Below are 27357 nucleotides of genomic sequence, written 5' to 3'. Positions count from 1 at the left end.
TCTAACCACTGACCAAACATCTTCACCTATATGTCACATACCTACTTCAAATAAAACATTAAAACCAAACTCCTGACAGCCTAGATTTGATGCTTTCCTAGTAAGTCAAGCCCTAGGCTGGGCTCTAGGCACACAAAGATAAATAAACTCACATTTCCTCCTCAGGTCTGTTCTTCCTCCTGTATCTCTGTTTTGGTGAATTTTATCACCCTGACTGAGGCACTTATGGCAGGAGCCTCATTGTACAACATCACTTGATGTTGATCTCCTCTCTCAAACATCTATGCCATTCACCCTCTTTTCAGTCCTCCCCTGTACCCTCAGATGCTCCCTCACTGGCTCCCAGCCCATCACCCACCCCATGGCCTCTAGAGTGATCTTTCTAAAACACATATCTGCTCATGTTATTACCTTGCTTAAATTCTTCAATGGCTCTCTGCTTCCTACAAGATAAAATTGAAATTCATTAGCATGATAAACAATCTAAATGACCTGGCTTCTGTTTTCTTTACAATCTTTCTTTCCACCCTCTGTCCACATGCTCCCCACTTCTCAGAGACAGTAAATCATACTGTTCTTTCAAAATGCTAGGCTCACTCAAGTATGCTTTTCCTCTTCTAGAGATGTCTCAGCCCTTTCTTCCAACTCCTTGCAACTTATCCCCTTGGCAAATGCCTTCCCCTTTACCTTTCAGATCAGTTCATCTGTCCTTTTCTTTGTGAGAGCTTCTTGGACATTCACAGGCATAGTTGACCTGCTCCTTCTCTACTCTCTTAGCAATCATTACTTTGGAATTCTGGAATTGTCCCTCTGGAATTCTAGTCTTACATCTCTAATTAGAAGCCACATGGAGTAATGGAGAGATCTGGGTTTTAAATCCTAATTCTGCCACCTGTAGGCAGGCTCAGTTTCCTTGCTTATAAATACTAACCTTGTGGTTTTAGGGGAGGAGGATTGATGAGTTCTCTCAGTACCTGGTAAAAAAAAAAAAAGTGCTTAATAAATAGTATCTGGGCTCTCTTTTCTTCAGAGGCAAACTTTTTCAAAAAGTTGTCCACATATGCTCACACTCACTCAATCCCCTGCAATTCCATTTTCACCCAGCCACTCTCGTGTAAACAGCTCTTTTGAAGAGAACCAGTCACCTCTTCACTGCCATCTTCTCATTTGCCATGCTACCTGATGTTACACAGCATTGAATGTCATTGACCTCTCCTCCTTTTTTTAAAAACATTTTTTATTGAGTTATAGTCATTTTACAATGTTGTGTCAAATTCCAGTGTAGAGCACAATTTTTCAGTTATACATGAACATACATATATTCATTGTCACATATTTTTTCACTGTGAGCTTCCACAGGGCTTGTATATATTTCCCTGTGCTATACCATATAATCTTGTTTATCTGTTCTACATATGCCTGTCTGTATCTACAAATTTTGAAATCCCAGTCTGTCCCTTCCCACCCCTCCCAACCTCTCCTCCTTCTTAAAGGTCATTTCTCTTTTTCACTTTTCCTCTTAGCTCTCCAACTGCCCCTACTAAGTCTGCTGTTTCTTCTTGCTGCCCTATCAGAGCGACTGTTCTGACTTCCTGGGAGGATGGTGGTGAGCCTGGCAGGGACTGGTGGGGATGGAAAGATAGGTTGGTGGATGTGAACTGCATAAGTTACGGGGAGGGAGGTCTGGAAGGGCATCTTGGGCCTAAGTTGCATGTCAGTGCAAGTCCTGAGTGAAGAATTTTAGGCAGCCTATCCCTGCTGGGCACTCCTATCCCCACCTGCCCCATTTCTTTTTCTCATTAGGGCCTGAGCCTGCAATCAACAGCTGAGTGAGCCAGAGTTACTTTGTCCTCAAATTCCTATTGAAATCATTAAAAGAAGGTGTAAATAGGGACAAATCATATCAGCACAGGAATTCCACGATGGGCATTAATCATGTACTAGAAACCTGGAGAAAGTTTTGCTAACAATGAAACTAAAGTGCTGGCCCAAAAAGGCCATTGCTGGAAGAGTCATGACTCTCTCTAATGAGAGAGAGCCTTACCTGGGAAGACTCTACTGCTTTTCAGAACCCCTGCTGAACTTGGAGGGATAAGAGTTCTGGAAGGAAGAAGTTGAGGCTGGGCAGTAGGGCCAGGTGGAAATCCCATCACCTAGGTCCCTCTTGTTTTTGTGGACCTTAGGCGTTGAGTCTCTACTTTTAGTGTGAGTAAGACGCTGACATTTTTTATTGCACAGCAAGCAGAGATTTGAGTACTGTGTGGAGGGAGAGTTCTTTTCCAAGGCAACACATCCATCACAACTCAGCAGTTAAACACCTGGCTGTCTTCTGGTTTAGGTTCCTTTTGCATTCTACCTGGGCTGGTAGCTCTCAGAACCAGTCATCCCCAGGTGCACAGAGCCTCTGCCTCCAGTATAGGTTTGCTGGCCTCCATCTGAGAGACCTTCCTCTTGCCTTCCCCGGTTTTCCAACTCTTATTTGGCTTTTCACTTTGGTTTATTAATAACGTTTTTGCTTCTCAGCCACCATTCTCCCTTGGATACTCTTGGTAACTGCTCTTGAGTCCCTATACAACACTGCCCAGCAACCCTTGCCCATCCAGTTTTAAACCAGTTGTAAACACAACTTTGAATCTGGCAAAGTGGTACCCGGTACAGTACTCACTGACCAGTTCTTTTTATGCTATCATCAAACTTTATCATATAAACTAAAATTTTGGACTGCTTGAAAAAATTCTGGTCACTTCTATTTTGAGGCCCTTACCCTTTACTCAGACCATCATTTGGTACCGAGTTGACCCATTTCCTTTCCTCTAGTTCTGACTTCAAGCTAGAGCAAGCAAAGATTCACTCAGAGCCCCACTGTCAGCAGTCCCTGGAGATGGAATTTTTTGAAAGCTGTCCTAAGCCTTCCACTCTGACTGCTAAGGGATAGTACCCTAGACCCTGGGGATTCCCATATCTCTGTCTCCCTTAGTTAGGGGAGTTTCTACATCTCGTGGAAAGGGTCCCTGTGAAAATGCACAAATACCCTTGCTGCTAGGCCTGACCTACTGTACCCTCTAATGCTATGTTCAGCTAGTCCCACCCACCATCCTTACCCTGTCACGTGAGGCTGAGGCAGGAAGCATGTAAGCGAGAAGGTTATCATTAGCCTCTGGAAAGCCTCCCATACACATACCTGGAGAATTTATTAGTGAGTACAGACATCACAGCAAGTTATGGGCAAGATATCAAGTGTCACCATCTACCAGGGAGATATTTTTCACAATTCAGCCCTTGGATATAACACAGTTACTAACCCTCAAATTGAACTATTATGCAAAGTAATGAGTTTAGTTGTGTTAGCAATATCCTGGGCCAAGCAGGACACCAGGATCATAAACACTTATGCACATACGTCTGTGCACTGCTTCTCAGTTGGTTTAAGAGGGTCTGAGAACTTGCTTTCTCTTTTCCTCTGGAATGTCCCTTCTGGCTTTAACATTTTTTTTTGAAACAGAGGTCCAGTTCTAAATTGATATTCTTGGATCAGGTTGTTAATGGGTTTTGCAGAAATGAGTGTTCTTCACTGACTCCTGGTAGTACCCACAGAACTTTACTTCCTAGGAAATGGTCCAATGTGGTCATGAGGTGATGGCAGAAACCTTTTCTAAGTATGTGGTTTACATTTATTCTTAGACTAGTGCATGCCCTCTCCATTTTGCAATGGCCTTGCTGAACTGGTATTTGACTGGGTATAATTTTAAATCAGCTTCACCTAGTGTTTCAGTTTGGGTCCTAACAGGAAACAGATGGCATACTTAAGTTAGGATAATTAAAGGAGGGTTTATTTACAGAAAGACCATGACAAAGATGTGTGCAAGATACAGAGGAATCATAAGAAATGATAATGCAAGAAACTGAGACTAGAAGCAGTGAACAGTTGCTATTCTTGGGCCCAAAGGGACAAGATATAAGAGAACCCAGAAGGAGAGTCAGATAAGGAAGACCTCCTCAGTATGCTAACCTCAGTCTTTTCATACACTCTCATCTCCTTCTGGGTCCCCCTGGTAGAACCCAACTAGGTAATCCAGAGGGTCATGGAAGCCCATTAATGTGGTCCACATGGAATAGACTCCCAGGGCACAAAGCAAGGTAGAGTGTGGATCTGGGGGAGAAAACTAGAGATATCTGGCACACAGGGGAATTCTAGGATTGGAATTAGATTAAATCCAGGATGATATTCCAAAGATACTGACATCCTTCAGGCACACTGACACCTCTGAGCAATCCTTTTTACTCATTACTTTCTCTGTTAAGTGTGGCAATGTAGCAGAGTTCCTGAGGTTCTAAGGCATCCTCTTGAATTGATACCATCAGGTGGTGATAAAGATTGTTTTCCCCCAGATCACCTATATGTGATTATACATACTCTACTCAGCTAACACAGGGTTGGGCTTCCTGAAGAAAGAATGAGAAGAAGGAGAAAGGAGTGAAAAGGAAGGCTGTGTATAAAGGAGAGAGAGTCTGTTAGATGGGAGAGATGGCACTGGAGAAAGAGCCATGGAAAGCTGCGAACCAAGTCCGCAGGGCGTTTGGAGCTGGTGGCTGGTCCCAGCCCTGGCTAAGCTGCCGTGCCTCAGCGTGATGGCCAACTGGGGCCTTCTTACGGGCTTATCTTCTTTGGAGCTTCTAAGAGTTTGGGAATTAGAGCTTTTTGCTCATGTGACTGCAGTGTGCTGAGGGTACTTAGGAATGGCAGAGACAGGTGAGCCTGGGGTCTAGGTAAGAAGCAGCATAGGACGATGGTTAAGAGCTCAGATTCTGAAGCCAGGCTGCCCGAGTTTACATTCTGTCTATGCTCCTTACAACTTCCACTGCCTTGGGAAAGGTACTTAGCTTCTCTGTTTTCCAGTTTCCACATCTGTAGAATGGGAATGATAATAGTAACCACCTCAAGAGTTGTTTTGTTTTGTTTTGTTTTTTGGGCGTTTTTTAGGTTTTTTTTGTTTGTTTGTTTGTTTTTTTGACGTGAAGAGCGGTAATTGGGTTTCTTTCTTTCTTTCTTAATAGAAGTACTGGGGATTGAACCCAGGACCTTGTGCATGCTAAGCACACACTCCACCCCTAAGCTATACCCTCCCCAACAAGAGTTCTTTTAAGGAGTCAATGAGTTACTGTTTGTAAACTTCTTAGAAAGAGCCCAGCACATGGAAGGCACTATATGAATGTTTGTTAAATTAAACTGGAGTAATTCTACTTGCTGGGCATCTTCTCTTAGGCCCTCCCACCAGGGGATTCTTGAAGGTGGTAGTGTTTTCCTTCTGGTCTGTCAGTGCACATCTCATTGACTGTTCAGGGTTATGAGTTTGTGTAGTTTCTAGGGAGGAATGGGCAAAGTTGTTCTCAGAAGAGTAGGCGTTTTCTGAATCTGGAAGCTGAGCAATCCTTTGTCTTTGGGGAACAAGGAAGGAGGAGGTCCCAGGAGATTCTCCCCGAGGCAGCCAGTGTTCACTTCTGTGATAGGAGATTACTGAGGATATGGCTAGTCCAGGTTGGGTAGGAGTGTTCTGACCTACTGCACATTGGCAAGGTTGACCTGGCCTTTTTGGCATTGCTGGAATACTACCTAACTTCTCCTGGATGAATAGTTTTCCTCAGTAAGAGAAAATTCCTCCTCAGGCCAGGCAATCTCAGTTCTGGGAATCGGTACAAATGGAATGGAGTGATTTTTGTATGTTAACTTCTGGATTCTCATCAGGAAGAGCCTACGACATTTCACGAGGGCAAGAAGTTTCTGCAAAGCACGTGCTGGCTTGTTCAAGAAGATCCTGCTGAGCCTGTTGTGTCTGGGTAAGGTATTGAGAATGAATTCATGGAAATGAGAGACAGTCGCTTTAGAAGTGTGACCTTGTGTCAAGACCATTACTAGATGGAAAGCAACTTTACTCACAAATGGATCTGAAGGGCTAGTTGATGTATAGATCTTAATTACTTGTAGGTGAAATGTAATTTATAGAGTTGCACTTCTAGAAATAAGTAAAATCTGAGAATAAGCTGTTTTTCAAAATATACTATTTGATAGACTTAAATATTTCAGAGAATCTGGGCTAATCTCTTTTTTTAGTGTCTTGATTAGAGGTGGGGCATGGTTCTTGTAGTCTTTATGAAAGAAGCCTGTAGTAAATGTTACTTATTTTCTGGTTTACTAGTAAGATCAGTGATATAAAATATTTTTAAAAGATGGCAAACCTCTATTTAAAATATACTGCCAGTGATGTATGAGACTTTGATGTCAATATTAGAGGCAGCTGGGTTGGTGAGAATAAAAATTATCTTTGGGGTAAGTCAAGGAGCCATGGAATGAGGACTGTATGGCTGTGTTACCAACTAGGGTTCTTGGCCTCCTTAATTAATAGAAATTGGTAAAAGGCCAGACAAGAAATTCAGGCAAGGCTTTATTGGGACTCATGCTGCAGCACGAGGGATTGTAATAAGTAACAGGCTCCTTTGCTCACTCCCTGAGCGGGGGCAAGCTGGTCCCTTAAATGGGGTGAGGGTGGGGACAGACCTGAGAGTTGGGCTGGAGGGGTGGCTTAGGTGGTCTGCCCACCCTCTTGGTGGTGCTGTGTGCAGGGATCACGCGCAGTACCCTGCTTCTGCTCCCGACACTTCACACAGTTATTTTTAGTCCTTTATAGTTTCTCTGTATTCTGTTGCTGGGTTCTGGTGCAAGCATCGTAGCCCACGGTCCCGGGTCCCAGCCCGTCTCAGCTGTACTTCCTAGTGGTAGCCTTGTTTACATGGCTTTCCTCAAGAGGAAAGATTAAAATGACTGGGGTTATACAGTTTTGAGAAAGATGACTTTTTAATAGTATAATAGTATATGCTGGTTAAATCCACTCCAAGGGATAGAAAGAGGATATCAGATAAAATAGAAGGGAATGAGATTTCATCAAGGACAAGTGATAGTATACAGTATTCAGACTAAGTTGGTCTCTCCGTGGGATCCCTCAAGAAAAGACTTAGCTATCTGTCCTGGCCTTGAGAACTGCAGCTCAGTCTGACAACTCGGGCTGGGTGACAAGCTCTCTGGAGGGTTTTTCTTGCCGTAAGTCCCAGACATTGACGACTAGACCCTCATTTGTTCCTTAGGGCTCTGCCTTGCTGATCCTCACTCTGTACTTCCTCTTTTTAGCTTATGCTGCCTACCTCCTGGCAGCTTGCATCTTAAATTTCCAGAGGGCACTGGCCTTGTTCGTCCTCACCTGTTTGGTGCTCTTGGTCCTGGTTCACCGCTTTCTGAAAAAGATCTTTGGTAAAAAATTAACAAGATGTCTGAAGCCCCTTAAAAACTCCCGCCTGAAGCTTTGGATGAAATGGTAAGTAAGATAAGAATTGCTGTATCCCTGGTCCCACAGCTTGTCCCAAACCCCAACTCACTTCTCTTTTCCTCCTTTGATGGTTCCTGAGCTCTCTCTCAGACCCTCGCCTCTCCTTTATAAAACCAAGGCTCAGAGAGCAAATAGCAACAAGCCACTGAGCATTGAACTTCAGTGCAGTTTCTTGAAGCCACGTGTCTCAACATTGCTAGGGGGCAGGAGGGGTTAAGTTTCAGAGAAGAGTTTCTGTCTGTTTATTGTCAGGGCTGATGTCAGAAATGAGAAAAACTGTGCTGCTCTTCAATGAAGTAGTCAAGACAAAGAGGCTCACAGCTGCATTAAACTGTCAAATTGATTTGGTGGCCATGTATTTCTCCCTTAGTTTCCCAGGCAGGCTTTTTTCCCTCTAATCCTCCAGGCTTCCTACACCCACTGAGTCTTATAATTCTCTAGAGTTTGAGGAGCAAATTTACTGTTCAGTGCTGGAGGCTACAGGAGCCATGGCCTGTCTAACTGTAGCACGCACATGTCCTACAATTACAGGCCTGGGGTGAGAGAATAATGTTCAGACTCTCTATATGTTCCTCTTTTCTGCCTAGTCTCCAGTGGATGCACAGAAAATAACTGCTAAGAATGACTGCAACAGCAGTCATTTGGAAAAACAGCCCAGATTGCAGCCTGAATTTTGGATCGTTGATTTATTTGACACTGGAGCGAGAGAGCTTAAGGACTTTATTCATTAGCAGGATGGGTTCTGGAAGCCACATTTAGTTCACTTTAGGTGAGATGAGTTCACAGAGAGCACAGCTCCAAAATTCAGCCTTGACATGTAACCCCTTTGGTGGTGGTTGTTCCTCAGGCATCTCAGTGGACAACGTGCTCTTTTTGTTTTGTTTCTAATCTGTGATTTTTCCTTCTAATTCTTTTCCATTGACCTGAAATGACTCCAACACTCAGACATGAGGAGACCAGTCTGCGTACTGATCAAGCACATTTGGTACATCAAGGGGCCACAAGGCATAAGTCGCTGATTTGTGGCTTAGCCTTTACTCTCACCCTTGGAGTGGTTGGAAATTGGGTATAGATCCGTGGGGAACTTTTTCCTCCTTTTTAAAAAAGTATTTTGGTTATGCATTAGAACAATCTTAAAAATAAGTCTTTATATCGCATCTTACCGATAGGAGAACTCGAGGAAAAAGAAGTCATGTGACTTGTGTCCTCAGATTAGACTCTTTCAGCTTCATTCTGTGAGCAAAAGATTTTGGGGAAAGGTGGTAGCTATGAAACCACCAGATGAATGATTCTCAAGATATGTCTCTGTGTCTAATCTATCGAGTTGTTTCATTTATCCTTGCAGTGAATTTCTCTTTTTTAGAGGTAAAGTTAATTACTTGTTATTCAGTCACTGAGTTGATGACATGGTCTTGAAATTCCCTCTCCAGGGTGTTCGCAGGAGTCGCCTTGATTGGCCTTATCCTGTGGCTGGCTCTAGACACAGCCCAAAGGCCGGAGCAGCTGATCTCCTTCGCAGGAATCTGCATGTTCGTCCTCATCCTCTTTGCCTGCTCCAAACACCACAGTGCAGTGAGTTTTGAGTATGCGGGGTAACATAGTAATACATAGCCAAGGACCATGTGTTACTAATTACAAAGTGCATGTGGCCAGTATTGATTACAAAGTCATAGGATTAAGTTCTTAACAAACTTTGGGATTTGCCCCTTTGACAGTTTTACTCCTAAGTGAAGAAGGTTAAAGTTCTAAGAGGTACTAGACCACTTATTTTCAAACTGTAGGTTGTGATCCATTGAGACTTGGTATCAATTTTGTGGATCTAGGCCTGTGTTAAAGAAAAAACAAACATACAAAAAAAAAAAGGGAAAGAAAGGAAAAGAAGGAAAGAAAGAAAATAGAATACAATAGAGGATCAACTTGCATTGCATATAGTAATATTAAAGTATTGGTTTATGATGCTTTTATATGCATGTGTGTGTGTGTCTGTGTGTGAGATCTAATCTGTAGACAATAGTTTTAAAAACCCTATGGACACATGTGGCTCTTTATGTATTACTGCTGTATTTTCCCCATTTCCTACTTCATCTTACCCCGGATTTACTGTTAACATCCTAGGTTGGTTCCAGAGTACATGTATCCATGTTTAAAACTCCAGCCAGGTAATGAGCAAGTTGAGTTCAGAACTCACATTGGAGTAACATTCTTCTTGGTCCCAGGTGTCCTGGAGGGCAGTGCTTTGGGGCCTGGGTCTTCAGTTTGTCTTTGGGATCTTTGTCATCAGAACTGATCCTGGATTTATTGCATTTCAATGGCTGGGAGACCAGATTCAGGTATGAGAAATTGAATGTGAGGGCTCTGCTCTTTTGGAACCCTAGAGAAAGGAGATTGGGGGAAAGAATGGGAAGATCAGGCTGTGTCTTGTTAATGACAGTGGTGGGAGATCTAGTGGGAGAGGAGAGAATATACTGGGGTACAATGAAGCAGACGAATAAAGAGAACTGAACTGCTGAGTCCTCTCTCATTCAGTGAGTAGCTCACAGGGACATAGCCTGCCCCCATGCTGTCAAAGGGAGGCCAACCCTAGTAGCAGCAATAGGTCCTAATCGTACATGAGGCTGATCCCATCTTCCCTGTGTCTTTCCTGGCTTTACTCTTGTTCTCTATTTTTTTCTTTCAGATTTTCCTCAACTATACTGTGGCTGGCTCCAGTTTTGTCTTTGGGGATATGCTGGTCAAGGATGTCTTTGCTTTTCAGGTCATATCTGTTTTATGGGCAGGAATGAGGGTCGGTGTTGGGGGGGGGGAAGAAGGTGACGAAATTGTGTTTCCAAGAGATCAGCCAGTGTATATGCGAATTTAACCCTAAGAAGATTTGATCCCATCAGTAGAGGAAACAGCATTACTCTCTTGCCCTTTGATCATTATCATACTGAAACTGGAATGAAATAGGGTGGGAGAGGAAGGCTCAGAAAACATCTTCTTGTGACTTAGTACCCATGGCATAATAGATTTGCAATACATTTAAAATTTATTCCTTAACTATTAGCTTATGTTTAAGTGTCCACTGAGTGTCTACACTGAATCAGCTGCACTTAGGGTGCTGAGAACTTAACTTGGAGTCCTAAAGTACTGTCTGCTCATGGACACAAGCACATTCAGGGTACTATCTCACCAGTTGCCCTGTCATTCTCTTATAGTCCTTACCGATCATCCTTTTCTTTGGATGTGTGATGTCCATTCTCTACTACCTGGGCCTTATGCAGTGGATAGTTCAGAAGGTGAGTCATTCCTCTACACAATCAGGAGGTGGGACTTCTTCACGGGATCTGTCAGGAGGTGCGAAGATGACATTTATTTTGGAAAAACACTCATAGGTAGGATGTAGAGCATTAGAACTAATGTGAAAAGACAAACTCTATCAGTATGCCTGATATCAGATGGTCAGGACCAGGCCCCAGGCAGGCTGATAGGCAGAGCAAAGAGAGAAAAGGGGCTGGACTACCGTTTCATATTGAGTTTTAATCTACTTTTTCTGGAAGCCAAGAGTCCTGAGTTCTGGTCCAGACCCTGTTTGTAACTTGCTCTGGGGCCTCGGGCTTGTCACTCTACTTCTCTAGGCCTTAGTTTCCAACCAGTAAAATGGAGGGGCTTTGCTGGATACTCTCCAAGATTCCTGCTAATGTTATTGGTTTGGGTCTTTGTATCCCTTTAGATTGCCTGGTTTTTGCAAATCACCATGGGCACCACCGCCACAGAGACCCTGGCTGTGACAGGAAACATCTTTGTGGGTATGGTAAGCACATGAAGCCTTCTGATCTTCTTTTCTCTGTGGAACACAGTGTGGCAGAAAACAGGTTGAGAAACGTAGGCTTTCCTTCTGAAAAGTCAAATAAATGAAGACTGTATAGGCAGCCAATTACTCTGCTGAAAGAAAACTCAGAAGCCCAAAAGGAACTCAGTTCATTGCTTTCACCCTTCATACCTAATACTACTTACCTGGGTGTACATAATGGGTACATCCTTAACCACAGATCCAAAGTCTTATACAGGAATTTAAGGAAATGTCCTGGTCCAAATTTTATCCCCCTTCAGGGGCTTTGAAAGATGTTTCTTCTATATTCTGGTTTCTCTCTGTGACCTTAGTTTTCTAGGGTCTCAAAGGAGACAATAGCTTGCTTTGCTCAGGGCTAACATCAAATACTTGTTTGATACATTTGACTGTATGAAGTAGGTGCTCAGTATATGCTACTGGCTGATCAGCTCAATGTTAGGGACAATGGTTTGTCAAACTGAGAAAGAATTAGTATTGAGGTCTTTCTTTCCTAAGGCTCTAGGCTGATTAACTATATTTGAAAAGTTCATAGAGTACTTGTGTATACTTCTACCATAGTATGCTACATTTTGCTTAAATTCTCCATAATCAGCTTAGTTTCCTCTATTAGAATATAAAATCCTAAGAGTAGGAACTCTACCTTATTTATAGCAGTGTCCCCAGCATCTCGTATAGACCTGTTCATACGTCTATGGAGCAGCCCTCCATCTCCCAACTGTGTAGTACTCTTAGGTAGACCGTTGTGAGGTTACCGTTTGCCCTGAGACTTGTTGGACGGAACCACCCTTCTGCAGTCCTGCCTGCCCAGGACCACAGGGCAGTGCACTGGGCCCTCCGAGGCCCTGGCGTGTCCAATAAAGTTCTCAGATGTGAAAAAAGCTAAACAAACTGGTGTTACATAGTCAGGCCTTCATAATTTCATACCATTTTCACAAATACTATTTCTTTTGATTCTTTCATCAACATTGGGCTTCAATCATCTACTTGCAATTCATTTAATGAGTACTTTTTAAGCAGTTAATATGTACGCAGTAAGTACACTGTACTCCCTAAAGTCATTCATTAAATATGTAGTTTTAGCCATTGAGAACATAGGAAAGAAACATCATCTCTCTTCTATGGCATTCCAAATTTTAAATAGATGAGACAAACACGTAGGAAAACACATGAGAACACTGCAAGCCAGGATATGATTAGGTGCCAGAGTGACAGCCAGATGCTGGGAGGGCCTAGGAGCAGAGGTCAGTGTTGGAAGGGCACTCACACTGGAGGGGTGTGACCCGGGGCCGGGGGTGGGCACTCTGCCATGAAGTTGCTGCACGCTCTTGAATCTGACCCTCTTCTCCTTATCTACAGACAGAGGCACCTCTGCTCATCCGTCCGTACCTTGCAGACATGACGCTCTCTGAAATCCATGCAGTGATGACTGGAGGGTTTGCTACCATCTCAGGCACTGTGTTGGGAGCCTTCATATCCTTCGGGGTAGGCATAGACTGTATGATCACTCCTGGGTGAGCCCACGTCTGGGATCTGTAGACGCTTATTCCTAAGTCTGGCCTTACAGATTGACACGTCATCCTTGATTTCTGCCTCTGTGATGGCTGCCCCTTCTGCTCTTGCTTTGTCAAAGCTGGTATATCCGGAAGTGGAGGAGTCCAAGTTCAAGAATAAGGAGGGGGTGAAATTGCCCCGTGGGTGAGTCCAATGAGGCATATGATTTGGGAGACGGTGAGGTCAGATGCAGAGTCAAGAGCAGTGCTCTGGTTCCTGGGTTCAATCCCCAGTACCTCCATTCAAAAATAAATGAATAAACCTAATTACCTCCCCCTCCCCAAAAAAACAAAAAGCAAAGAGTGGTGCTCTGGTGGCAGAGGCTTCAAGTCTCCTGGAGAAGGATTAATATGATTCCATATCCCCTCTTGTCTACCTCTGCCTCTAGCTAATCATGTTGATTTTTAAAATTTTGTTTAACCCTCCCACCTGCCTCTAGCTTCGGCATGCCCTTATCCTCTGTCCTTGGTGTCAGTGCAATTTTGTGATGATTAAATCTGATACTGCTTCAGTGTAATCTTCACTAAAAAGGTCACCAGAAATCCCCATCACCTCCCTCAAGCTGGTCTTGCACTCTCCTCTCTCACTCCTGCACTACTGGGGCAGTAGGACAGCTCTTCTCTGAGGGGCTGAGATTACTCTGCCTTTATGCTCAATAAACACAGGAAGGAGAGGAATGTCTTAGAAGCTGCCAGCAATGGAGCCGCAGATGCCGTAGGCCTTGCTGCAAATGTAGCAGCCAATCTGATTGCCTTTTTGGCTGTGTTGGCATTCATCAATGCTGCCCTCTCCTGGCTTGGGGAACTGGTAGACATACATGGCCTCACTTTTCAGGTAAAGAATTGCATTTGTTGGGCTGTCCCTCTAGGGTGTGTTTAAATAGTCTTTGAAATGTGCATGTTTTCCTGACTCACAGTGAGCTAGGAGAGCATGGGGAGGAGAAGGGGGAGGAGGTGAGTCGAGGCTTCAGAGAAAGGCCTTGACTCCTGACCTGTGTTATTTGTTCTTCCGTTTGCTGAGATGTCTCTTTCTCTCACCCAGGTCATCTGCTCCTATATCCTAAGGCCCATGGTTTTCATGATGGGTGTAGACTGGGCAGACTGTCCAATGGTGGCTGAGTTGGTGGGGATCAAGTTCTTCACCAATGAGTTTGTGGCCTATCAGCAACTGTCTCAATATAAGAATAAACGTCTTTCTGGAGTGGAAGAGTGGATTGGAGGCGAGAAGCAGTGGATTTCTGTAAGTGACAGTCTAGAAAAGCATAAACAGGGTGTGGGCAGACAAAAAATGTTACACAAGAGTTTGTCTCACACCTACAGATCCCTTTCCAGGGTCCCAGGCTGAACCACGGAGCAAGAGTAACAGTATGCTTCGTTGGTGCCTAAGCTGCCCTGAGGTCTGTGTGCTAGTCCTCCCCTACATCTGACCTACCTTCTCTCTAGAATGTGATTATTCGGTCTTTACAGTTGGGGCAGTCCAAGCAGGATACTAGTTTGATGGTCTAAGGTCCCCTTCTTCATTCATAAGTTTAAATTGCTATGTATTGAGCTCCTTCGTCCTCTTCCTCTGTCTCTTCCTGCACAATCATCCTCATTCCTAGGCCTTCTTCTGCTTCATAGGCTTCAGCAAGAGGAGCATTGGGTAAAGAGGCCATAGTGGTTTCCACATCATTATCCCTTAGTAACTCCGGGAAAGATTTTAAGAGCATCCTTTCCATGCATTCCTAAGAGTAGTGTGGACAAGATTGGGGGTTCTGAGTCCTCTGGAGCGTCTATCATGATTATATGACTGCACACACGGCACTGAGTTTATTTACTTACTTATTTTTGTTTTCCCTAGGTGAGAGCTGAAATCATCACAACATTTTCGCTCTGTGGATTTGCCAATCTTAGTTCCATAGGAATCACACTGGGAGGCTTGAGTGAGTTAATTCATTTTCCCAGCTACCCAATATGCCAGCCAGGTCCCAGCATCTATAGTGGGCAGTCCTGGTGCCTCAGTACAAGTTGAGACCAGACAGAGAAGCTGATGTGAAATGGGCCCTGTCAGGTGGCAGGTAATTTGGAGGTAAGGCAGCCATGCTACGTGGCTCTGTATGGAACCCGGGCTGAGTTTACAATCTAAATTTCTGTTTGTTTGTTTCTTTTTTTTCCTTTCAACCGGCGGTCCAAAAGACCAATTTTATTTTTATTTTCCCTGTGAAGATGATTATAATGTGATTATAATGACATTATTTTTAGTTTGGCATTAATTGGACATGGTGCATATATAAATAAAGTTATTTTTTTATTCAGTAGTGAAGGTACTTTCTGAAATTATGCTGCTCACCAGTTGATTTCACAGAAGTAGGCATTGCACAAGGAATCAAAAGACAAATAAAAGCAGCAGACACATGAGGCAGATAGATAGATAGAGCGAGTGATGTGAGTGTTGGATTAAAAGCTACAAGTCGCCAGGAGGAGTGAGTATTTGAAGTATGCACAGATACATTTAGACTGCTGAAGATATTGCTAAATGGTGATGGCTAAAGGAAATAATATGAGGAAAATGGAATTGTCTTTGAAGGCAGGGGCAGGGAAAATTACTACCAGATTCTAAGAGTTTGGAAGTTCCACGTTAGAAATAAAGTATAAGAAGAAATATAGCTCAATATGTCCATTTTCTATGGCACTCATATTCTGGGGTAGAATCATTAGGTTAATGTATTTGGTAGCTGATTGAATAATTTAAAGATGAAACAATTTCCTTTCAGTTTCTCTTTTTCCCTTCTGTTAAACCCTTGTCTGTGTTCTAATTCTGATGTCTGATTACCATCTGATTGTGAGATTGCCGTCTACTAGTGGGATATACATCATGAGGCTAAGGTTTTGGAGAATGTTGCCCTTCTTATCTCTCTGGCTCAAAATAGTCCATCTAACTCTGGTCCCAGCTTAAGAGTGCAGATTTTAACTAGTGAACACCTGGGCATTTGCACCTGTCAGGAGCAACCTGGCTTGATTCAGATACATCTTGGGAATGTTCACAGAACCACTGAAGTTAGGGTCAGACACCCAATCTTTGACCTGGGGTATGTCTGAGTTAGTGACCTCTCAGGATTAATGTATATAAATACTTCTTAGGGTACCACTGGCTAGCCTCTGGTGGTTGGTTGTAAGAATGTTATTCATCTGCTGTTTTTTGATCCTCAGCATTCTTCTAAATGGGGGCTCATAGGACATACCCTATTGCCTGGTGGGGAAGAGACTGAGTTATTTTGTTCTGTTGTCTGCAGCATCAATGGTACCCCACCGGAAGAGTGAATTGTCCAAGGTTGTGATCAGTGCTCTCTTCACAGGGGCCTGTGTATCCCTTATCAGTGCCTGTGTGGCAGGTAAGTGCTTCATCTTAGTCTTAGAATATTAATGTAAACATCCATCTCACAGATGCATAGAAAAGGCACCAAATCTATAGTGTTCTCAGTTTTACCCAAAGAATTACGAGCTTTCAGGAACACGTGAAAAATCTTTCTCTTAGCATCTCTGTCTCCTTCATCCAGGAATCCTCTATGTCCCGAGGGGAGCTGAAACTGACTGTGTCTCCTTCCTAAACACCAGTTTCACCAATAGAACCTATGAGACCTACGTGTGCTGCAGAGAGCTCTTTCAGAGGTGAGTGAGCACCAGGATCCCCGCTCCCTCCTCTTACACGCTATCCTTCACTCAGGAGTCTTCTGGGAGTGGGAAGAAATAAGGTCTTGAGGGTAATCACGTGGATGCTGAATGGAGCATAAAAGAAGGGGGATGGGTATTTGTGCTGGTGTAGATCTGTGTTCTTTTCTTTTGTTAGATGCTATTAGTTCTAGCATGGACAAGTGACAGAGTTTACTTGTATTGATGGGGTCCTGAGAAGTGGAGGCGGAGGGGAAGAAGTAAGGGAGGCTGGTCTCACTGATCAGAAGTTATAGATTTATTAGGCTTGGAATATAGATAGGTGGTAGGTGAAGACTTGGCAATGGTCCCAAATGGCTAAAAAATTACGGGCTTCTTTAGACAGGAGTGAAGACCAAGAGGATAAAGTTGAATTGATAAAATCATGATGCATTCAGATAATGTAAAAATGAACTTGTTTACCACTTTCTGGGATATTTTTAGAGTAGTTGTCTGGTTTCGCTTGTAAGGAGTTTAGAAATCACCATGCTATTCTAACAATAAGTAAAAAACTGAACAGTGTGAAAAATCAATAACTCTTCTTGGATCTGTAAAAGAGGTGCAGACACAGGGCAAGCTGCTGACCTCAAGATTAGAGAGACAGATCGGTAAATACAGGGAGTCATGGCTCACTAGAGCAGAGACTCATGAGCAGAAACTGCCACAAAAACCTGTGCTGGGGCAGGAAAACCTGAAATTCTAATTGCTGGAGCCTCACTGAACTTCACTAAAAAAATTTAATAGTATACTCTTTCCTGCTCATTTATGCCTTCAAAACTGCAACCGGCATTTTGCCTAAAGTCACTTACTGATCATCATTAGTATCTAGAATCTGAAAGAGGTAATGTTGTTGTCCAATTCATACTAAATACATTCAGAATGACTCCAAACCAAGCTGATGACAAAGGAATCTTGAACTTCCTTCTTCCTAAGGATGCACCAAATGTACAGCTATATATAGAGTAATTCCCTCTAAGAAAATTCCAGAAACTAGCTGAGTGACTCCTACAACTGAGAAAATAACGACAATGAATTGGGTCGGAAAGACTGAGACACAGCCTCATCGTAAACCCCACCCCTGGCCCAGCACCATATAATGGAAGGGAACTCCCAACTCCGTTTCTCCTTGAGCAGCGAAGGGTTTGGACTGCACATCTAGTGCCCCAACTTGTAAGGCTCCACCTGAGGGATGGGCTTCCAGAACACCCAGCTCTGAAAGTCTGCAGGGCTTGGGTTTCTGAGTCCCACAGAACTATAGCAAACAAGGAAGAGTTCTTAACAGGCATGTGAGCACTCACTGGCTACCTTCCCCTGCCCCCAGCCCCCCAGCCAGACTCAGTGCAGAGGAAGCAGGCAAAAATGTCCATCTCCCACTTTTTCCCTGTTCTCTAAATGTTGTTAGGTCCAACTGGTCTAATATGCAGTTTAAGTCCAATGTTTCCTTGTTGATTTTCTGTCTGGATGATCTGTCCATTGTTGAAAGTGGAGTGTTGAAGTCCTCAGTTATTTTTGTATTGCTTTCTCTTTCCTTCTTCAGATCTGTTCATATTTGTATATGTGGAATCAAAAAAAAACTGAACTCGTAGAATGGAGGTTGCGGGGCTGGGGTGGGGAAATAGGGAGAGGCTGGTATAATAGTACAAACTTTCAGATATGAGATGAATAAGGTCTGAGGACCTAATGTAGAATGTGATGACTATATTTGATAGTACTATATTATGTAGTAGAAATTTGCTAAGAGAGTAGAGCTTAAGTGTCCTCACCAAAAAAATAAACAAATAAAAAGGTAAATATGTGAGATGGTGGATGTTAACTCAGTTAACTCAGTGTTGGGAATCCATTCATAATGCATGCATACATCAAATCATCATTTGTATATGCTCTATATATTACAATTTTATTTGTCAATCATACCTCAGTAAAGCTGCAACATACATACATACATACATCTGGAAGCCTGAGCTATTTTCCTTTCCAAAGAGGAAAGTGGCTTTGAAATACCATCTCACTTTTTAAAATAAATTCAATTTTAAATCACATTACAAGGCATAAATTTTGCTTCAGTGATGTTTAGAAAGGAAATTCCCATAAGGACTGTGGTTAGGAATTGGGCACAGAAGCAGACACATTGTGTAGGGTTTCTTGCCAGTACTATCTTGGGCATGAATCAGAAAATACACTTAATTCTCTCCTATTTATTTGGTTGTGGTCATTGGGTTCATTAATGGGTTTTTGTTTTTTTCACCTGCTTGGTAGAAATTATTGATAAGTCTTGTTGCATTGTTTTTATCTGACCCACTATGCACCTCTCTGGCTTTTCATTTCAGTACTTCTCTGAATGGCACCAACCGTCCTTCTTTTTCTGGTCCCTGGGAAGATAAAGAGTTCAGTGCCATAGCCCTTGTTAACTGCTGTGAACTCTACACCAGTGCTGTCTGTGCTTAAGGCTGGTCTGTTTCCATGACAGTCCCCATCTTGATGGCTTTTTAATGGCAAACGTGTTTACTTAGAATTCCCGTTCTACACTAACTCACTTTGATCCTTAACAGGAAATGTAGAATTTTCATTTTGGTTCACTGTATGTCAGTAATGAAAATTAGCACCTTTTTGGCTGAACCAAATAAGAAGTTTCTTATGGGCTCTGTCTGAGCTTAGATTTGAAATAATAAATATTGCCATATCAAAGAATATCTTGCCAACCTTGCTTCTAGTTGCCATCTTAAAAATTATGGGATGTGGTGTGATTTGGTGTGTAATATGTAATGAGGTTGAAAAACTATTTCTTGGAGTTCTGTGGATGTTTATGGTACTAAAGGTATGCATGAAAGTTACATGAATATTTCACGGTAAGCTTTTTTTCTGGTTGTCACACATTTGTAAACTTGCAAATTCCTTAACATTACACAGTAAACGAAAAGTATTTCCTGTATGCAAATTTGTAAGGAATATGGTTTCTTAGAGGCCCTTACTTTGTTTTAGTATTCTGCTTTAGTGCCATATTTGCTTCACATTTATAGTGAATCTTTTAAAACAGTTCTTTTCAAGGGTGAGGGAGGCAGTTTTGCCTCCCAGAGGATACTTGACAATGTCTTGAAACATAATTTGTTGTCACAACTGGGGAGATGCTAGTGACATCTTGTACTGGGTAGAGGCCAGAAATGCTGCTAAACATTTTATAATGCACAGGTCAGCCTCCACAACAAAGAGTTCTCTAGCCCCAGATGTCAACAGTGCTAAGGTTGAGACACTCTGATTTAAAATATTTAACATATTTCTCATGTCTAATATTATTTATAATATTAATAATACTATAGCCTTAAGGAAGGGTTTCAAAAGGATGTAGGGGTTCCTCAAAAAGTTAAACATAAGATTACTACATGGCCCCACAATTCTGCCTATTCCTCGGTATACCCCAAAGAACTAAAAACAGATATTCAAACAAGTACATGCATGTCCACAGCAGCACTGTTCACAATAGTCAAAAAGTGTAAACAGTCCAAATGTCCATCAATAGCTGATTGGATAAACAAATTATGTTATGTATATACAATGGAATTTTGCTCATCCATAAAAATCATGAAGTACTGATATATGCTACATAGAGAAACCTACAAGAAAACATTGTGCTAAGTCAAAGAAGCCAGACACAAAGGCTTATTATTGTATGATTCTATTTTGTATGATTCCATTTATATGAAATATTCCACATAGATAAATCTGTAGAGACAATACAGATTAGTGGTTACCATGAGTGGGGGAAGGGGGTATAGGGAGTGACTGCTAAACACGAGTATGCATTTTACTGTGGGATGACAGATATGTTTTGAAACTAGGTAGAGGTGGTGGTTACACAACATTGTGAATGTACTAAATGTCACTGATTTGTTCACTTTAAAATGGTTAATTTTATGTTACATAAATGTCACCTCAATAAATTATATATATATTTTAAAACATGGATGTAGGTTCTTGTATGTTCCCTTATCTAATCTACCTTCTTCCACTTCACAATTATCTGAGCTCAGAACATCTTGGTCTTCTTTCCAGACTCCATTCCTATCTTCTCTCCCTTATTTTCTAAGCTTGACATAAAAGAAAACGAATCCTCAATAAACTGCTTCTTGACCTGCACACTGATTTTTATCCTAGCCTGGTTTCTTTCTGAAAGGCAGCAGTGTGCAGTGGTTGGTGGTACTGGATACCAGGACAGATTACTTGGGTTCTAATCTGGGTTCTGCCACTCATCCCAGGGAGATCTTGGGTAAGTTCCTTAACTTCTCTGTGCCTCCGCATCCTCATCTGTAAAATGGAGATAATGGGCCTACCTTACAGTTAAAGGTTGAGAAGTTGTAAAAGAATCAGAACAGTGACTGCTCACTGTAAGCCCAATGTAAGAGTTAGCTGCAATTACTACTATTTAAGGAGCTAAGTTCACAACCATCGATTTATTGAATTACGTGCGACATTTGGTTCACACAAGTAAGAGTATGAGAGGGAGGGATAGCCTTATCTCCTTACAAGGCTAAGGGCCGGCTTTCTAATTCTCAGTTTCCTATTTAAAATAAATGTGGTCTAAACTCTCGCGCTTAGAGGGCAGCGCTGCAACAGCAGGAAGCATGACAACACCATCATCAGCAGAACAATCTTACAAATCGTTGGAGCGAACAGGAAAAGCCAAGAAGGACCGTGACCTCCGCAAAAGCCGCCTGCTTGGGCCTAAAGCCACTCGCAGGCGCACACACAACTGACCGGCGCGGAAGCGGGCCGGGCGGGCGGGGTTAGGTGCGAAGTGCCGGTCAACCCCGAGGCTCACGAAGGGGGCCAATCGCCCTCGGGCTCCGTCCTGGGGGCGGGGCAAACGTGTCGACTCCGCGTTGGGAGGGTGTCGCCACGGCGCATGCGCTTGACTTCCACGACCAACTCTAGCTCTCCATCTCTGGTAGAGGAGTCCCAGCCGGAGAGGAAAGGAAGCTGAGGAAGAGCGAGCAGGAGAAAAGGCCGGGAAGACCAGGAGAAATGGAGGTTGTGGAAGGGGGCTGTGCTGGGATGTGGGAGCAGTAGTGAGGAAAGGAGAGTGGCGGACTGGGTCACTAAATGGGTGGATTCTGTTCTCTCAAACACTACACTGTAAAAGCCTCTTGTGTATTTTGTTACACGGCTGCCATTTTTGCTTGCGTGTGTGGACGTCGTTGAAGACTAGTGCATATAGATCTACCTCATTCATTTTATTGGCTACACGGTATTCCGTGTAAGGAGGTACCCTAAGTTATCTATCCGTTTCCCTATTAATGGACATTTAGATTGACTTATATTTGGCCAGTTATTTCTAAAGGCCTGAGGTAGACAGTTTGTGTTTGACTTCCACTTCTGACTCTACTTTAGATGCCTGACCTACTCTTGATGAAAGGTATTTTATTTTCTTTTTTTTAAAGGTTTTTGAGGGGGTTAGGTAATTAGGCTTATTTATTTTTTTAATGGCAGTACCTGGGATTGAACCCAGGACTAACTGCATGCAAAGCAGAGGCTCTACCACTAAGCTATTCTCTCCCCACCCAGTCCCTTTCAAGCCCTGTGAAAGTTGTCTCGGAAGCACAGTTTCCACTTCTGCATAATGAAGGTGATGATAATCACATCTACCTTACAAGTTGCTAGAAAATTTGAATTAATAAAATATATGAAAGAACTAAATTGCTTAAATGGCAAGGTGAGCACCAAAGATATTCTTTTCACAAGTAGTTCAAGTGTAAGGACCTTAAATAGAGAACATTTACTCCTTTATACATGCACATTTGCTTGGCACTTATCAAGCTCCTGCCATTGCTTAATGAGATTTACAGGTTTCTCCCGCTCAACCCCATCCCACCACCATTTAATCCTTAGAACAATCCTTTAGAAAAGGTACTATCATTATCCCAGTTTTCCAAAGGATGAAAGATAGGCTTAGGGAGATTAAGTTGCTCCCTAGAGTCACATAGAAAGTGACAGAACTGGGATTTGAATCCAGGTTCTGCCCACCTCCAAAGACCTTTAACCACTCTTCTCAAGTCTCCCTGCCTTCCTTCCTTCTCTAATCCAGTGCCTCAGGGCCCACCAGTGTAACCAAGTGAGCTCATCAGCTTCTAAAGTACTTATTATTTTTGAACTCTTTGTGTGCCAATCATTTCCTGCTCTGTGACATCTTTTGTATTTTTGTCTTATTTTTCTGTTTGTCTTAGTGTTGTGTTCTCTTGCAGCAAGTAGAGACATGATTGTTATAAAAGCTGGAAATAACCTCAAAGAAAGAATTGTCTTTATTTAACCAGTTACTTTTATGAGCTCTTTGAATAAGGAACTCCATGAGGGAGGAGACCAAGTCTGTTTTATTTGTTACCGAAGCCCTAGAAGCTAGCACTGTGCCTAGCAAAACAAAACCAAAAAATGTGTTTAATATTTGTCAAGGAACGAAAAAGACAAGGCTCCAAGGGTCTGGGCCTGGACACCTGGGGGCAAAAAATGGGAGAGAAAATGTCCACTAAATGAGAGAATATACATTAAGCACTTATACTGCCTGCTACAAAGTAAGCTAGTCAGTGTTAGTTATTTTTGCTACATAAGTAGGTTAGGTTTGGGGAGGGTTTGGGCAGCAGGTAGAAAAAGGGAAGGGAAAAGAAAGAAGAAATGGAGCAAAATGATGCTGGGCTTGTCTGTGAGGCGATGGCCAGTGAGGACTTCTCAGGCCGAGGTGGGCAAAGGGCATTTAGGAGCAGGAATACTTAATATTTAACCCCACCAACTTTGCTCTCAAATCTTTAGTAAAAGCCTGCTCTACATATGATCTGGTGCCAGTGGTATTTTGACGAATTCAAGAATCCAGGTGGTCGCCAGTGCAGATGTTGCGGCAGACACACTCCAGTCAGCAGAGAGAGAGCACTCAGCAGGAGAAAAGGGCCATAGCTTATAAGGAGATAGGGGAGGTGTCCAAGAAACCTCAGAAACATAGGGAACAATGCTGGCGTTTCTCATTTTATATAGGATGTCGGTTCAAGACCATTCCTATTAAATTTTAAAGGATAGGGGATTCTCCAGTAGTCCAGAGGACTTCTAAGATATCAAGACATCTAAACTTTGAATTACACTGCTGTGGTTATTCTCTGTATGTTGTGTTTATGTCATGTCCTCCCAGCTGGATTGTAAAATTTTGCAACTGGAAACGAAGAGAAATGAGTTGAGTTTGTATGGCATTTTTCTATGTATGAATTTCTTTTCTTTACATGAGCTCATTGGAACCAGCAAAACCTTCTGTGGTATGTATGACGGCATCACTTTTCTCCCCTCCATTTTAAAGATGAGGAAATTCAGGCTGAGAGAGGTTAAGTACACTTGCCGTTGGTTACAGAGCTAACAAGGACCTAAGCCTTCCTAGTACAGTGAAAAGGACATGATTGTATAAGGCTTTCACTATCTGTGTGAAATCTAGCTTTCTAATCTTTCTTCCCCACCTCCTCTTTTAATTAAGATGTGGTTGGTTTACAATGTTATATTAGCTTTAGGTGTATAAAATAGTGATTCAAAATTTGCATAGATAATACTCCATTTATAGCTAATATAAAATATTGGCTGTATCCCCTGTGCTGTATGATATATCCTTGTATCTTATTAATTTTATACATAGTAGTGGGTACCTCTTAATCCCCTACCCCTATCTTGTCCCATCCCTCTTCCCTCTCCCCTCTGTAACCACTAGTTTATTCTCTGTATCTATGAGTCTGTTTCTTTTTTTGTTGTTGTTATATTCACTAATTTGTTATATTTTTTAGATTCTACATATAAGTAATAACGTAGTATTTGTCTTTCTCTGCTGACTTATTTCACTAAGTGTGATACCCTCCAGGTGTGTCCATGTTGTTGCAAATGGCAAAATTTTAATTCTTTTTTATGATTGAGTAGTATTCCATCCAACCTCTTACCGCTGTCTCAAGCCACCCATCCATGTACACAATCACCACGGAGATCCACTGACTTCCCCTAAGGAGTCTATACCTAAGTGACTTTGAAAAACGTACCTAACCTCTCAGAGCCTCTGTTCTCATCACTATACCAATGAAGATAATAATGGCTTCATTAAAGGGTTGTTGTTGTAGGTTAAGTTTCTTAACTTTAAAGCGCTTAGAACTTCGAGATGCTTAAGGAATGTTCTCTCCTTGGTTCACTCGATTTCTCTCTTTCATATGTCCCAACTTAAAGTTCAATACTTTCTGCATAACTCTACCAAGTATTTCCTATATTTCTCTGCAACTTCAGTGGCACTTGGCTTCATGTCCTGGGCCTGTCCAACTCCTCTTCTGGGGCCAAAGGTAGTCTCAGGGTGGGGCAAAGGGCTGGGTTAGGTCTGGCTGGTGGTTGCCGAGGGCAGCCTAAGGCCCCCCAACAGAAGCCCCATGCCAAAGGTCAGAACTGATGGAGCCAAGTCTGTTCCTAGGTAATGGAGGTTATGTAGATCTGGGAACAGGGGCAACTCGGTCATCAAATGGTTTCAAATGAATACCAGTGATAAACACTTATCATTAACAAGAAAAGCACAATTTAGGAAATTTATTAAAAACCACCCATGTTACAGCTTACATTTTTCATTAGACAATAACTTCTATCAGTTTTTAATTTTTAAAAACTCAACTCTGGCATCCAGAAAAGCAAAGGCATATTTTTTGAAAGTCTCAAATTTACTGTTTCAAGGCACATGTCTATCACATTCATCACATAGATTTACCTTGACTATAAAAATCCTTTTCCTATATTTTAAGCAGGAATCAAAACAGAATATTGAAGCCATTTTTAACACAAAAGCCAGCAGTTCTTTTGCTGAAATCATATTTCCACTGTCAAGAGCTGTTGTTCCCTCAAGGGAAGTAAACATTATGTCTGTGGCACTGAGTGTCTCATAAAGAAAAATTGGAGGAGAGAGCCCTCTTTTCCATGGTGATGAGCCTAAGATTTGAATTATTCATTAAGTGAAGGATGTTTATTTATGATTAACCAAACTCAGAGGCTGATGTAACAAAGTTCCCAAAGAAAATATTATCCTTCAGATATTTGACGTTTGAGGGTTCTTGTATGTGTGGTTTCAGAAGCAAATCTATGACTCTGAATGGGCAAATTATCTTTCAGCTACATGGCTGTATTTTATAGAATGAAAACCAGTACCAATTTATTTCCTTAGTGGATTTCGGAGACAAATGTTTGAAAGTTTTTTTAAGGTGGCTAAACAATGAAAGACATTATCACGAGTCATTTTTATAAAGGCAAGATACTCAGCTCCATTACATAGCTGTATGCTGCCTGGCTAGTGGCCACCGCTCCTGTGAATTTGTTGCAGATCCATCTGGCTGCTTGGCTGTCCCGCGCTGCTGCGGGCCACTGCCCGTGGCATTGTTGAACCACTCAGATGTGTCTGGCTCCGTGTCAGAGTGCTGACTGAGTTCAGTGGTGCTTAACAAAGGCTTGGGGGAGGGGAAGGATGCTTATAACTGTCATGTCACATAACTATCACACACAAAAGTTTCATTTAATTACTGCTAATAATAATAGCTAGCATTTGCTGAGTGCTTACTGAATGCCAGGCATGGGGTATTACCTGACTGAGTCCTCAAAAAAATGCTGTGAGGTATCCTGCAGTCAAAAGGCCACAGCCCTGCTGCCATCTGGCCCCCACAAACTGAGGGGCCCCCACAGGTAGTACTGACTCAGAAGAACTGAAGCACCTGAAAATTGGCCAGAATGGGCTTTCTGGCTTCCCAAAAAGCTGCCTGGGGGGCTGGGTAATACAATCAAGAAGTGTAAGAGAGTTTCTTTGTCTAGGGGTGGAGTAAAACTGGACCCAGGAGATACAGAAGCCAGAAACCAGCATTGCCCACTCTTTCTCCTGTGTGATGGGCGGTGCTGAGAAATAATAGCTTCATAAATACTCCCTGGAGATGCCCTGGGTGACCAAGCAGCCAGCTTTGTTTGCCATGAAGCTGTGGCCATCCTGGTAACACATCCTTATATTTGTTTTCACTTTTTCCCTGCTTCAGTTCCTTTCCTCACACCCTCTTCCCTGGAATTTCACCCATCCATAAAGCATTAGTACATGATCTGCTTTAAGCTTTGTTTTCTTAGGCACCCCCCACCCCCGACTTTTTTTTTTTTTTAAAGGCACTAGGAGTAGTCTTTAAAAGCAGACCCTCAAAATGGGATTTTGGAGTTGACTAGCCCACCTATTTGAAGGCAAATAGGAATGATTTTCCTGATAGTGGGATAATCCTGCTGTGCAGTAGTGAGCATCACAGCTACTAAAGCTTTCACTTGTAGTTAAATGGGATGAGGTGGAGGTGGTATCCACTGGGTACCAAATGATTGGAATGCGAAAAATGATAATGAGAAGGATTGGGGAAGAGACTGGCTGCTTTTAACAGCATTGGAAGCCTTGCAAAAAGAAAAAAAAAATAGTTTGAAGCAGCTAATTGCCAAGGTAGGAACACTATGAAAGCCAGAGGACTTCTCTGGCAGCCATAAAGGAGACTCTGATCTCGCTGAGTGAGGCACTTTTGAAAATTAGGTTCAGGATCCAGAGCTGCAAAAGAGATCGAATGCATAGCTTCAACAGGTCTCCCATGTCAAAGATTTTTCCTGTTAGCAAAAATGTGAGACCTTAAGGATCTGGGCAAGAAATAGTTGGGTGGATAAACCTCGGAATCTTGAGCTCCCAATTATCCCTAAATTTTCTTGGCTAGAAAAGCAGTCCATTTCCTTTTGACTGAGGAGAACCGCTTCCCCTTGCCTGGAGATTCTGTATGAACTCACCTGAAATAGATTCATTGCACGAGGACTGTTGTTTTCTTCCATTGCCCCTTTTTTAAAACCTCCAGTCTGATACCCAGTGTCAGAGCTCTGCACA

General features: G+C 42.5%; 1 protein-coding gene and 1 long non-coding RNA gene across 11 annotated transcripts in view; both read left to right on the top strand.

Moving 5' to 3' along the window:
* The window catches only part of SLC28A2 (solute carrier family 28 member 2), a 58764-nt gene extending 38399 nt beyond the window's left edge, over window positions 1-20365 (top strand). For all 3 annotated transcript variants that reach the window (XM_064485634.1, XM_064485635.1, XM_031453147.2), the window contains 15 exons: window positions 5744-5835; window positions 7181-7364; window positions 8807-8948; window positions 9593-9706; window positions 10054-10131; window positions 10574-10654; window positions 11089-11169; window positions 12565-12690; window positions 12773-12903; window positions 13425-13593; window positions 13801-13998; window positions 14599-14680; window positions 16031-16129; window positions 16295-16406; window positions 18773-20365. In XM_064485634.1, coding sequence (XP_064341704.1) covers window positions 5744-5835; window positions 7181-7364; window positions 8807-8948; window positions 9593-9706; window positions 10054-10131; window positions 10574-10654; window positions 11089-11169; window positions 12565-12690; window positions 12773-12903; window positions 13425-13593; window positions 13801-13998; window positions 14599-14680; window positions 16031-16129; window positions 16295-16406; window positions 18773-18890 — 1807 coding nt within the window. In that variant the 3' untranslated portion in view covers window positions 18891-20365. The remainder of the gene's footprint in view (window positions 1-5743; window positions 5836-7180; window positions 7365-8806; window positions 8949-9592; window positions 9707-10053; window positions 10132-10573; window positions 10655-11088; window positions 11170-12564; window positions 12691-12772; window positions 12904-13424; window positions 13594-13800; window positions 13999-14598; window positions 14681-16030; window positions 16130-16294; window positions 16407-18772) is intronic.
* Window positions 20366-21329: 964 nt separating this feature from the next.
* The window catches only part of LOC116153454 (uncharacterized), an 89346-nt gene continuing 83318 nt past the window's right edge, over window positions 21330-27357 (top strand). For 5 of the 8 annotated variants that reach the window (XR_004137197.2, XR_010380864.1, XR_010380863.1 and 2 more), the window contains exon 1: window positions 21330-21467. This is a non-coding gene — a long non-coding RNA (uncharacterized LOC116153454). The remainder of the gene's footprint in view (window positions 21468-27357) is intronic. The other 3 variants (XR_010380860.1, XR_010380861.1, XR_004137195.2) reach the window with 3 other exon arrangements.

The sequence above is a fragment of the Camelus dromedarius genome, chromosome 5 (assembly GCF_036321535.1).
Source record: "Camelus dromedarius isolate mCamDro1 chromosome 5, mCamDro1.pat, whole genome shotgun sequence".
NCBI lineage: Eukaryota > Metazoa > Chordata > Mammalia > Artiodactyla > Camelidae > Camelus > Camelus dromedarius.
The sequence above is the reverse complement of the archived record's forward strand: the minus strand, read 5'-3'. Positions and strand labels throughout refer to the sequence as shown.